Source organism: Salvelinus alpinus, chromosome 8 (assembly GCF_045679555.1).
Source record: "Salvelinus alpinus chromosome 8, SLU_Salpinus.1, whole genome shotgun sequence".
Taxonomy (NCBI): Eukaryota; Metazoa; Chordata; class Actinopteri; order Salmoniformes; family Salmonidae; genus Salvelinus; species Salvelinus alpinus.
In genome coordinates, this window is record NC_092093.1 from 33,050,744 (window position 1) to 33,065,160 (window position 14,417).

A 14,417-nucleotide genomic window follows, 5' to 3' on the forward strand; every position below is an offset into this window, starting at 1 on the left:
TGTACAGTGTGTATATAAAACAGACAGACAGAGACCGACAGAATGGTGGTGTTTGAGTGCAGGACTCACCTCTTCAGGTTTAGGAGGGCCCAGGGGATGCCTGTGGGTGTTTTGAATGCAGGCAACAGCTTCTCTCCCAGTTGTATGGCCTTCTTCCTGAACACCTACCAAACAAACAGAGGAGAGAGATGTATCAGCAAAACAATCTACCCCCGTCTTTCTGTCAATCCTGTCTGATGTCTGAGAGGTGGTGACAAGGCACTGATCCATGGACAATGGTTTAGGGTTAGCTCTTCCTGTCACATGGGCATTTTATTTCACATACAGCGTTGCCCTTCTTCCTGTTAGAGAGGAGGAAAGGAGAGGCTGTTTCCTGGTTTGTGAGAGAGGAGGAGGGGGAGAGAGGGAGCGAGAGAGATAGAGCGACAGGAAGAGGGAGACAGAGCAAGAGTGTTTAGGACTACATCCTGCAGCAGGCTGATAAAAGCAAATCAGATAAGAGCGGAGCGGAGCGGGGCAGGTCTGAGGCCTTCCTTCCCATCCTGCACTGTACTTAGCTCCACAACGCTGTGCTGCCTCCCACCGCCTCCCTCCCAACCACCCACCATCCCTCCACATTGTTTTGTTACAGCCTTTTTCTAAAATTGATTAAATAATTCAGACCCTTTGCTATGAGACTCAAAATTGAGCTCAGGTGCATCCTGATCATCTTTGTGATGTTTCTACAACTTGATTGGATTCAACCTGTGTTAAATTCAATTGATTGGACATGATTTGGAAAGGCACACGTGTCTATAGAAGGTCCCACAGTTGACAGGGCATGTCAGAGCAAAAACCAAGCCATGAGGTCGAAGGAATTGTCCGTAGAGCTCCGAGACAGGATTGTGTCGAGGAACAGATCTGGGGAAGGCTACCAAAAAAATTCTGCGGCATTGAAGGTCCCCAAGAACACAGTGGCCTCCATCATTCTTAAATGGAAGAAGTTTGGAACCACCAACACCCTTCCTAGAGCTGGCCTCCCAGCCAAACTCTGCAATCGGAGGAGAAGGGCCTTGGTCAGGAAGGTGACCAAGAACCCGATGGTCACTCTGACAGAGCTCCAGAGTTCCTCTGTGGCGATGGGAGAACCTTCCAGAAGGACAACCATCTCCGCAGCACTCCACCAAATCAGGACTTTATGGTAGAGTGGCCAGACGGAAGCCCCTCCTCAGTAAAAGGCGTATGACAGCCCGCTTGGATTTGCCAAAAGGCACCTAAAGGACTCTCAGACCATGAGAAACAAGATTCTCTGGTCTGATTAAACCAAGATTGAACTCTTTGGCTAGAATGTCAACCGTCATGTCTGGAGGAAACCTGGCACCATCCCTACGGTGAAGCATGGTGATGGCAGCATCATGCTGTGGGGATGTTTTTCAGCGGCAAGGACTGAGAGACTAGTCAGGATCGAGGGAAAGTTGAACGGAGCAATGTAGAGAGATCCTTGATGAAACCTGCTCCAGGGCACTCAGGACCGCAGACTGGGGCAAAGGTCCACCTTCCAACAAGACAACAACCACAAGCACACAGCCAAGAGACCGCAGGAGTGGCTTTGGACAAGTCTCTGAATGTCCTTGAGTGGCCCAGCCAGAGCAAGGACTTGAACCCGATTGAACATCTCTGGAGAGACCTGAATATAGCGGTGCAGTGACGCTCCCCATCCAACCTGACAGAGCTTGAGAGGATTTGCAGAGAAGAATGGGAGAAACTCCCCAAATACAGGTGTGACAAGCTTGTAGCGTCATACCCAAGAAGACTAGAGGCTGTAATCGCAGCCAAAGGTACTTCAACAAAGTACTGAGTAAAGGGTCTGAATACTTATGTAAATGTAATAGTTATTTTTAACAAATGTGCAAAAATGTCAGAATCTGTTTTTGATTTGTCATTATAGGGTATTGTGTGTAGACTGATGAGGGGGAAAAAACTATTTAATACATTTTTGAATAAGGCTGTAACGTAAACAAAATGTGGAAAAAGTCAAGGGGTCTGAATACTTTCCAAATGCACTGTACATCTATCAACCCGTTCAGATTACATCAGGGACAGGGAAATGTCACCAGCACTTTACATGAAATTATATACAATGACAGGTAGGATATGAAAGGCACATACACGTCCGAGTCCTGAGAGGATTCTGTACAGTAGGAAATAGGAATACTAATGTAGAATAAATACGTTCCCTATGAAGTCCCCAGAGTTTCTGTGAATGCACTCACTGTGTGGATTGAAGATGCCCCAGTCAATAATTAGAATTTCATGCAGACACTTCGGCTCTGAGATAAAGTGCTCTGGGTGCAGCTAAATCCAGCATATAAGAACGGTAAATTTAGTCACAAGAGCTACTGTAACAAACAGAGATAACAAAGCTGTAGACATGATCATATCTGTGTATTCTATCAATGCTCCACCAGCACATGTTCATATACCACACTGAACAAAAAATATAAAAGCAACATGAAACAATTTCAAAGATTTTACTGAGTTACAGTTCATAGAAGGAAATCAGTCAATTAAAATACATAAATTAGGCCCTAATCTATAGATTTCACATGACTGGGCAGGGGCACAGCCATGGGTGGACCTGGGATGGCACAGTCAATCAGTCTGTCACTTGGGAGCCAGGCCCAGCCAATCATTATTAAAAGACAGAAATACTCTTCAGGTATTCGAAGGTGAAGAAGCCGGATGTGGAGGTCCTGGGCTGGCATAGTTACACGTGGTCTGCGGTTGTGAGGCCGGTTGGACGCACTGCCAAATTCTCGAAAATGACTTGAGGCGGCTTATGGTAGAGAAATGAACATTCAATTCTCTGGCAACAGCTCTGGTGGACATTCCTGCAGGCAGCATGCCAATTGCACGATCCATCAAAACTTGACATTGTGACATTTTGTTATGTGACAAAACTGCACATTTTAGAGTGGCCATTCATTGTCCCCAGCACAAGGTGCACCTGTGTAATGATCATGCTGTTTAATCAGCTTCTTGATATGTCACACCTGTCAGGTGGATGGATTATCTTGGCAAAGGAGAAATGCTCACTAACAGGTACGTAAACACATTTGTGCACAACATTTGAGAGAGAACTTTTTTTCGGAATGTGTTTGAAACATTTCTGGGATCTTTAATTTCAGCTCGTGAAAAATGGGACCAACATTTTACATGTTGCGTTTACATTTCTGTTCAGTATATTTCTAATGTGACATAGAGCCGTCAGAGCAGGTTGTGTGCGGCTGTGAAGAACAGAAGGCGCAGAGACGTCTGCACGCAGCATCAATAAAGAAATAACCAAGACTATGTTTTATTGGTATATGGATGGAGTGCTCACTCTCATTCCATACCCACATCACCCACCTTCAGTACCGCAACAAAGCATCCTTCACCCACTCTGCCAAGTACACCCTTGTAAAAATGGCAATTCGGAACTATGGCGATGTAATTTACAGTCTTGCCCCGAAAAAAAACAAGATGTCATTTACCACACTGCCATCCACTTTGTTACCACTTCAACACTCATCACTGTGACCTTTACACCCTGGTCAACTGGCCCTTGTTACATACACGACGCCAGACTCACTGGCACCAATTTATTAAGTCCATCATCTATCTCAGCTCACTACTCAACATCTCCACTACCTATAGCAACCTGCGCTCTGGTAGATGTATCACACTGGTCATTCCCAAAGTTCGCACTTCCTTTGGCCGTCATTCATTCCAGTTTTCCACCGACTGGAACAGGCTGCAAAAAGAACCTTAAACTTGGCATATTCATCCCACCACACTCCTTCAGAAACATTAACTGAGCTGCTATCTGATTAATGTACCTACTGATTATTAAGTCTTCTGTGTTGCCTTGACCTTTTCTGCTCTAACACACTGTGAATATTTCTTAGTGTTGTATATTTAGGTGAATTTGTACCTTTCCTCTGTATAGTGTGTTTTATTAATTTCTTTGTGGTATTGTGTTGTCCTGTTCACTGTTGCAATGTTATGCCTCTAGGCCAGGTGATTATTGTAAATGACAAATGGTTCTCGATTGACTTATCTGGTAAAAAAAAAAAAAAAAAAAAAAAAAATGAATAATTGTCACATGCAACAGATTGGTGCGGTGAAATGTGTTGTTTGTGGAAGCACTGCCAATCCAGGGACCTGTGCCACACGGCTTCCTGCTAATCCAATTGATGTGAAAAGATATTCTCTCCTCTATGAAGTAGTAAAATGGCTTATTTCAGATAATGAAGGAGAAAGGGTAGCAGCTTTAGAGAATGCCCCACTGGGTACCAGCCACTCCATAGTGGAGAATGTCTCACCATGAGCTGCCTGCTCTGAGGGGACACAAATGAAAAGGGTAAAAACGCAACTTGTCAAATATTGGTGTCATAGAGCAATAGAGCCGGTGTCTTGAAAGTAATTGAATTGGGTATTTTCAAAAAGTGGAGGTTGATGGATATGCTGGCGAACTTTCAAAAGAGGCATTTGGTAGCCGTATCAATACGGGGCGGTGCTACATGACATCACGTGGCGAGGTTGCTTTCAGCTCATTGTGTTACTGATGCCTTTCACCCATCGGCGTCATTCACCGGATGCCCACTGAGACTTGTGCCGTACTCAAACAACACGGCTAGGTCTGTGTGCGTCAGCCACCAAATAATTACTATGTCTCCCGCCGTGTCCTTTGAGTCTCTGGACAAGGTCACCTGTTAACCTGTTCTACTAAATCCACAGCGCTGCCCCCTCTGCAATGAGACGTGGGCTGTCTACCTCGCTCATTCACCACTGAGTTAGTCTGTCGCCTCCAGGATCCGTGTTATTACATTGGACATTTATAGCTTGTTTCTGAGGAGATTCTGAAAGTAATCTGGAGCCCCCGCAATGTATGTAGGGGACACCCACAAATCATTCCATCCCACCAGGTTTGGCATATATACTGTACACAGGTCAGAAATGGAGATATCCTGCGTAGCTACGTCTCATCCAATTGGTGTGATTAATGCCTTTAATAATGCCAGGACGCTGGAGAATAAATTAACTACAGCACCACCTAGAGTCATCAAGCAAACTGTCAACAAGGTTTACAAAGCAATCAAATGATCTGCACCACCAAACAACCTGGCCAGGCGAGATGGACGGCAGATAACATTAGCAAATATTGATGATGATAATCATATTGCAAACACACTCCAGTGAGTTTGGATAATGATTTATCACCGATGTGAGAAGCTCTGCTATGAAGTAGAACTCAAACGTGTGTTATACGGATTATAAACAGCAACGGCGGTTTTTGCGGGTTTCCTGACACTGAACGTGGATAACGCAAGACTTATTTGGACGATTTAGGTCAGAGGAGACAAAGAAGGAAGAAGTGGTTGTAGTTCTGAAAACGGGGAGATGTCTGGTTTCACTACTTTCAACTTGCACACAACCTATTTCTGCAATAGGAGCCATTATATTTGTCCTCTACCAAGACATTTAGAGCTAGGGAATAAGGACATAGCCACCGAGCACACAGAGAGAGAGACATAATGGGCGAGGGTAAGTGTGTGTGTGTGATGCTGTGTGTGTGTGTGTGTGTGTACAACAGGGCTATGTGCCTGTCACTGGGAGCCAGGCTAACGGGTCCTGTGCTTTGGGGCTGTGGGGAGGAAGGCTGGACATGCCACTAAATAAGATGAATTACCGTGCCTGACCAGGGTTGACTGGGCCGCCCCGCGGGACACAGCCCAAATTACTTCACGTGTCTGTGACAGGGATCTGGTGCCTCCGATAGATCGGCCCAGAGCCCCCCCTACCAGCTATACCTGGATAAAGTGCCAGGGAGGGACTGGGGGGCTCTGGGATGGGATCTCCAATACCTTGCCATGACTCTCCAGGGAGCACACATCACAGGTCAACCACAGGACTGAACACGGCACCATGGAAATTCACTTCACCGTGGCTACTGAACCGTAGGTTAGATCTGAGAACTGACTGTACCTGCTTCTACTGTAGCCGTTGTGGATTAATATCACATAATACAACATCAAATACAGATAGATACTCGGGGGGCTGTGGTGATATTATGACTGATTTTTAAAACCCCATGAGATCTCCAATCTCCATTGGCATGAGCACAGTCCTGCAGATGTCTGCACAGGCTTCTGTTGAGGATGACAATGACTAGACAACAGCATTGTATCCAGACTGGATCTCTCATCAGCTCATCAGACAGAGTGGTCTGACCCTCTTAAGATGCCATCCTGCACTCAGCAGGCTAAAGCCTGAAAGGGCCTGAGATATTAATTGCTGGGAAAGAGCAGCTTTTGTCCGATCTAATTGTGGTGAGCTGCACAAAACACCGGGCAGGACAGGGGAGGTCAAATTGCATTAGGGAATGAAACCCAGCACACCGTTTACCAGAGTGCACTCTCCCAGTTTACGTCCACCTGAGTAAGGGACTCATAGCAGCGCTGTCCTCCCTAAAGACCGAGGTCAACAACACCATTCAAACAGGCCTCTGGACGGAACTGGGACTTTCCGACTAATTGAGAAATCATTGCTTGCTGAAAGTTCAAAGCTAAACTGTGACTTCAGAAAGGAGTCCTCTGGTGCTGTTTGCTGTGGCTACGCACTTAAAAGATTGATTAGGCCATCGATTGGGCAGTGTCAGTGAGAGAACTCACCTGGCGTCCCAGGCATGACTGATTCACCTGATGATTGAAAAGTAACAACACTGAAGTCTTTGAGATCAGGGGTTGTGCCCCTTACTTTAATGTGCTGCTGAGGCGCAGCTTTTTATATTAGCAAAGAGAGCCTGAAGATATCTCACCTCACATCTAAAATGACGACTTAGACCTTTCTCCATTCCTTAATGAACTATTAAGCAGCGAGAGAAAGAACCCCATTCCCCCATTACGCCCCAATAAGTATTTTTTAGAGGAATGGCGTACCTGTGCTTTACAATTACTAGGTGTCATTTGTAGTTTGTGCCTCTCTGCTATGCTGACATTAAGGGAGCTAGCCACAATAGATCACGTCCTGGGTGCAGGGGGAGACATTGTGAAAGGGCACTTCAAGGCAATTACCACAGTCATTTGTAGGGATTTATCTTAAGTCAGCACTGTGGGCCCCAGCACTTCTTACAGCTAAGAATCCACAGCAGTGAGGGAGAGAGGGAAAGAGGGAGAGGGCTAGTGAGATAAGTGGATTTTGTGGAAGGTAAGGAGGGATAAAATGCCATAGGGAAAGAGAGAGAAAGTATGTGAGAAAAGTAGAGAGAGATTCTGAGGGGCAGCAGTAAACCCAAATGAAGAGACCTCGATCTTGTGTCTGTCTGTCTGTCTACTCAAACACCAGGAGTCTTAAAGGTCAGACCAGGTGCAGGAAAACTGACTTCTTTGCCACAAGTGAGTTCCATTGACAGCTCTGACATATAGGCAGTGGAATGGACTATCTGAGACTAGAGCTGACAGCCTTGGCATCCTTAGCTGAGAAGCAACCATCTAACGTAAAGACCATCTACCGTAAAGACCATCTACCGTAAAGACCATCTACCGTAAAGACCATCTACCGTAAAGACCATCTACCGTAAAGACCATCTACCGTAAAGACCAAAAGGGCACTTCAACATCTGACTCAGCCTATCAACTGACCAGGGCCCAGATGTGTGGCTTAAGATCACTGCCACCCAACAAGGTTTTCACATTATGGTCTATAAGCACTCTTAAGGCAGTATGAGAGTCAGAGTGAGAGAGACCTGAATGCCAGAACGAGACAAGATAGAGACTGACAGAGTAACAGAGAGAGACAGCCCCATCCTGCGACCTAAGCAGTATGTATCAGATGCTCAACACACTCTGCTCACACCTACTGTAATGGTCCGAGCCTAAACCACACAAAAAAAACATTAGACACCATGGAACACAAAGCGTTTACTACCTCATCCTGGAATATACAAGGTCTGAGGTTATCTGCCTTTGGCCTAAAGAGCAGGAACCGAGACTTAATTTGTATTTGTTTAAGCTGTTTTCTAGTGACATTTATTTGAATATATCCATAACAGTTAGCTAATGATGTTCGATTTCACCTGGCACAGAAAATGTGCTCTCTACTCAGGACACTGTTGTTCAGAGGAACTAGCCAACAACACACTTCAAACTGAAGCTGGAAAGACTAGCTGCATTTGTTTTACCTGTTTTCTATTGACATCTTTGTGTACACATCCATAAAAATGATGCTGATTCATGATTTCGACTGGCTGAGAAAAGCTGCCTGCATGTCTGTCTTGTCCCGACTCCTGACCCCTACACTTTCATTACTATGGGACAGCTGGAGATCAAATTTCAATATTGAAACAATGGTGCAAATGTCAGAAAGACAGACAGCGAGGTTTATACAAATCTCTGTTATTGAAAACCAATTGCTAGTCTAAAAGAAATGTGAGATAATGTCTAGATGCTTTTTACAGTGGAGATCAAGTTTATAAATTGTCTGGCTGGGCTGATGAGACTGTGAATTTTGCAGTCAGATGGAAAAGAGTAAATAGGCATTTCAACATTATAGCTTTAGCTGGTGGTAACTTGTGAAATAGACACAGGCTGGAATGTGGTTTTAACCAATCAGCATCCAGGATTAGACCCACAAATTATATAAAGACTATTTAATTCCCTTCATCTGAACATTGGCGTGTCATCAACAATCATGCATGTCAGGTCAGTACACACCCCCAGATATTGTTACTACGGATCAACACTGATCTCAAAAACGACCTCTCCAGAACCCACATGACAGAAATCCGTCACATTAACGGAGAACTTTAATCCCTGTGAATTGATTGATATATTTCTAAAACTGTCTAGAAAATCGAATCTAAAAAAGGGAACAACAAAAAATATGAACTTCCAAAGGAAAAATGGTTTGACAATTAATGTTCCACTGCAAGACAACTAAGAGTTTTGTCAAACCAAAAACACGTCTCATATACCAACTATATATACTAAGCCAATATAAGAAGTTATTTCAAAGGAATAAATCCTTCTATATGACTAATGAGCTTGGCAAAATATTTTTATTATTTTATTTCACCTTTATTTAACCAGGTAGGCCAGTTGAGAACAGGTTCCCATTTACAACTGCGACCTGGCCAAGATAAAGCAAAGCAGTGTGACACAAACAACAACACATAGTTACACGTGGAATAAACAAACGCCTTGGCCAGGTTGATGAAGACGGCTGCACAGTACTGTCTTTTATCAATGGCGGTTATGCTATCGTTTAGTACCTTGAGCGTTGCTGAGGTCCACCTGTGATCAGCTCAGAAACTGGATTGCACAGCGGAGAAGTTACGGTGGGATTCGAAATGGTCAGTGATCCGTTTGTTAACTTGGCTTTCGAAGACGTTAGAAAGGCAGGGCAGGATGGATATAGGTCTATAACAGTTTGGGTCTAGAGTTTCACCCCCTTTGAAGAACCAGATAACCGCGGCAGCTTTTCAATATTTAGGGATCTCGGGCGATACGAAAGAGAGGTTGAACAGACTGGTAATAGGAGTTGCAACAATGGCGGCGGATCATTTTAGAAAGAGAGGGTCCAGATTGTCTTGCCCAGCTGATTTGTACGGGTCCAGGTTTTGCAGCTCTTTCAGAACATCTGCTATCTGGATTTGGGTGAAGGAGAAGCTGGGGAGGCTTGGGCAAGTAGCAGCGGGGGGTGCAGAGCTGTTGGCCGGGGTTGGGGTAGCCAGGAGGAAAGCATGGCCAGCCGTAAAGTAATGCTTATTGAAGTTCTCTATTATCGTGGATTTATCGGTGGTGACAGTGTTTCCTAGCCTCAGCGCAGTGGGCAGCTGGGAGGAGGTGCTCTTATTCTCCATGGACTTTACAGTGTCCCAGAACCTTTTGGAGTTAGAGCTACAGGATGCAAATTTCTGTTTGAAAAAGCTAGCCTTTGCTTTCCTAACTGACTGCGTGTATTGGATCCTGACTTCCCTGAAAAGTTGCATATCCCGGGGACTATTCGATGCTAGTGCAGTCCGCCACAGGATGTTTTTGTGCTGGTCGAGGGCAGTCAGGTCTGGAGTGACCCAAGGGCTTTTTCTGTTATTAGTTCTACATTTTTTGAAAGGGGCATGCTTATTTAAGATGGTGAGGAAATTATTTTTAAAGAACGACCAGGCATCCTCGACTGACGGGATGAGGTCAATATCCTTCCAGGATACCCGGGCCAGGTCGATTAGAAAGGCCTGCTCGCAGAAGTGTTTTAGGGAGCGTTTGACAGTGATGAGGGGTGGTCGTTTGACTGCGGACCCATAGCGGATGCAGGCAATGAGGCAGTGATCGCTGAGACAGCAGAGGTGTATTTGAGGGCAAGTTGGTCAGGATGATATCTATGAGGGTGCCCATGTTTATGGATTTAGGGTTATACCTGGTGGGTTCCTTGATAATTTGTGTGAGATTGAGGGCATCTAGCTTAGATTGTAGGACTGCCGGGGTGTTAAGCATATCCCAGTTTGGGTCACCTAACAGAACGAACTCTGAAGATAGAGTTCAATTCACATATGGTGTCCAGGGCACAGTTGGGAGCTGAGGGGGGTCTATAACAGGCGGTAACAGTGAGAGACTTATTTCTGGAGATATTAATTTTAAAAATTAGAAGCTCAAACTGTTTGGGCATAGACCAACCAAAGTTGGTATAACCTGTAAACAACACTTTGAAAACCTTTTATATATATATATATATATATTTTTTTTTTTTTTACTGAACTACACCCAAACATCAATAATAGAACAATTAGAATAATTAGAATGAACAGTAAAATACAAACAAAACCAACTGGACAATCCTATTGCATTGTCTGAATTAAATGATACAATAAAGGCCCTCAAGAGCGGTAAAGCCTGTGGGCCAGACAGCATATAAACAGAGCAGGCCTACGCTGAGAGAGTCTATTCTCAAGCTGTTTAACCTAGTTTTGGGGAACAAAAAAAAAAAGAGACAATTCCTTAGTCAGAACAGACGAGTGAGACAAGGTTGTAATAGGAGCCCGACCTTATTCAATACAAATAAATAAAGTTGATTTTATATGCCGATGACTTAGTAATCTTGCCACCAACAGAACAGAGGCTACAACAAAGTCTGTCCTTGATAGAACAATATTATAATAAATATGTATAAAAACAAAGTCATGATCTTCATAAAAAATCCAGATCTTAGGGAAGTAGATATCATTTCACCCTAGGAGAAACAACCCTGAAACACAGAGTGCGCCCCTTCAGAGCAATTGGCCCAAAAGCACCAGTTAAATTCAACAATTGGACAACCAATATCTACATTCAAACAAATAGAAATAGCTATCCCTAATTCATACACTAATTACTGGCAAAATTGTATTTAATTTAAAATCACAAGCTTCAATGTAACCAAGTTCTAAACAGAGATATCAAATTATCACAACACCTCATCAAAATCCAATATTTCAAAGAAAGAAATGAACAAATGTACAGACTGAGTGGCCATAGCCTGGCCATATCTAATATCAAGGAAGTGTCAAGGTTCTGCTCACCTGAGTTAGAATACTTTAGACCATATTATTTACCAAGAGAGTTTATCTATATTTTTTGTAGCTGTAAGTAAACAAGAAAAAAAACTCGTTCAGGAAGTGCCCCTTGTGGCCAGTGATTTTAATGCAGGAAAATCCATCTTACCTCATTTCTACCAGCATGTCACCTGTACAACTGGAGTAAAATAAAAACTCTAGATCACCTTTACTCCACACACAGAGACGTAGTGTTTTCCACTAACACATGGAGTAGACAGCCAAATAGAAAAAGTAGCCAGCCAGGCAACCCCCAAAAATCTATGTTTTGGTGGCCTCTGGTATATTCTAAAGCTAGATTGTATTTTCAAACAGCAACTATCAGTAAATAACACTGATCACATTTTTACAATGTTAGTTTCATCAGCTGTTGTACAATAAGATATGAAAAACGACTTAATTTGTACTGCACTGGACCTTTAAAGAATCCTGTATGAGTCTGCCGACTTCCACAGGCTTCAAGCTTCCGCTTAAGAGGCATTTTCTCAGCTATCTGCAATCCAGGTATGATTGAAGAATGTAGCAGGTGTTAATCACGGGCTTTGCTACATAGCGAGCAGCAGTCGACTACTCCATTGTCAACACTTTGATCAAATCAGTAGACCTAGATCAATATATTTGAAAATAACAGATGTATCGTTAGCTTTTAAAACAATCCAATCCGCTTTCTTTTATCATATCTCGGACCAGAGTGAGGCTCTCTCTCCACTAGCCTGTCTGTTGTTCCTGCAGTGAGGAGGATTCACCATCTTCATCGAATGTGTTCATTATTTATCTGCAGATAATCGCCAACAAGCCTACCAGTATGCAATTTAGGGAGCCAAATGAACAGCTCTCTTACCGATGCAATTCAGTAAGCTACTGACGAGTCACTCACTTTAATACCACTGTCTGACAAGTCCTGATGGACTTCATATTGAAAATACAAACGAGAACTTTAGTTTACTTGTCCGGATGCAATACCATTCATGTATAATTTATGAATGGCAAGGATATATGAGATAAACTGACTGAATAAAGTCTGTCACCTTTTATAAACTAGTCCAGCTTGCTGTTCATCAATCAACGCACAGACTAAATAGACTATGCGCCACCACGCCGTGGTTGCATATGAAACATGCCAGGGTCCAACGTGAACTTTTTTTCCTCACTGGCCCGGTCGGACAAGAATCTATTGTCCCAAACAGTCCGGACATGGTGTAGTTCTAAAATGCATTGTGGTCATGCAGGGCCTATACTGCCCTACCAAGAAAAAAGGCAGTAACTGCTCAATCATGTGGACAAGTATCCTGCCTCTATTGTATTGTGTTTTGGAGAAAATGGGGGTCATGTAGCAGTAACTGCATAAAGTTACTGTGAAACCAAGGTAAATAAAAGCAATTTTTCTCAGTTCCACACTATGAGCAGTTACTGACTTTTTGCTTGGTAGGGCAGTATAGGTTGGCATACTTTCTTTCTATCTTCAACTATTAATAGGCTATATTTGGTTATTATGATACACAAAGTATGAGGACACCCTTTCAAATGAGTGGACTCGGCTATTTCAGCCACACCCGTTGCTGACAGGTATATTAAAACGAGCACAAAGCCATGCGATCTCCATAGACAAACATTGGTAGTAGAATGGCCCATACTGAGGAGCTCAGTGACATTCAACATGGCACTGTCATAGGATGCAACTTTTCCAACAAGTCAGTTCGGCAAATTTCTGCCCTGCTAGAGCTGCCCAGGTCAACTGTAAGTGCTGTTGTTGTGAAATGGAAACGTTTAAGAGCAACAACGGCTCAGCCACGAAGTGGTAGGCCACACAAGCTCACAGAACGGGACCACCGAGTGCTGAAGCATGTAAAAATCGTCTGTCCTCGGTTGCAACACTCACTACCGAGTTCCAAACTGCCTCTGGAAGCAACATCAGCACACTAACTGTTCGTCGGGAGCTTCATGAAATGGGTTTCCATGGCCGAGCAGCCGCACACAAGCTTAAGATCACCATGCACATTACCAAGCGTCGGCTGGAGTGGTGTAAAGCTCGCCGCCATTGGACTCTGGAGGACTGAAAACACGTTCTCTAGAGTGATGAATCACGCTTCACTAGCTGGCAGTCCGACGGCAGTCCGAATCCGGGTTTGGCGGATGCCAGGAGAACACTACATGTCCCAATGCATAGTGCCAAGGGTAAAGTTTGGTGGAGGAGGAGTTTTCATGGTTTGGGCTAGGCCCCTTACTTCCAGTGAAGAGAAATCTTAACGCTACAGCATACAAATGACATTTTTGACGATTCTGTGCTTCCAACTTTGTGGCAACAGTTCGGGGAATGCCCTTTCCTGTTTCAGCATGACAATGCCTCTGTGCACAAAGCGAGGTCCATACAGAAATGGTTTGTCGAGACCCCTGAACACAACCCCATCGAACACCTTTGGGATGAATTTGAACGCCGACTGCGAGCCAGGCCTAATCGCCCAACATCAGTGCCCCGCCTCACTCTTGCTCTTGTGGCTGAATGGAAGCAAGTCCCCACAGCAATGCTCCGACATCCAGTGGAGTGAGGGCTGTTATAGCAGCAAAAGGGGGGGGACCTACTCCATATTAATGCCTATAATTTTGGGACGAGATGTTGAACGAGCAGGCGTCCACATGTAGTGTATGTATTAAAAAGCTGCGTAATATAATTTAGCAATGCAAGTCATTACTATATTCTTTAGAATAAAGAATAAATAAATGAGCTCCGTGAGTAGGGCACGTCCTTTTGCTCCAGACAGCTCACACCTGCTGTGTGATGGCGTCAACTCATGTACTACTCGAGAAGTCGGGAGCG

General features: G+C 44.1%; 1 protein-coding gene across 1 annotated transcript in view; it reads right to left on the reverse strand.

The window, feature by feature from the left end:
* Nucleotides 1-14,417, reverse strand: part of LOC139582986 (mannosyl-oligosaccharide 1,2-alpha-mannosidase IA-like) — a 172,255-nt gene that overhangs the window by 41,642 nt on the left and 116,196 nt on the right. Inside the window, exon 5 of the mRNA XM_071413551.1 lies at nt 70-164. Coding sequence (XP_071269652.1) covers nt 70-164 — 95 coding nt within the window. The remainder of the gene's footprint in view (nt 1-69; nt 165-14,417) is intronic.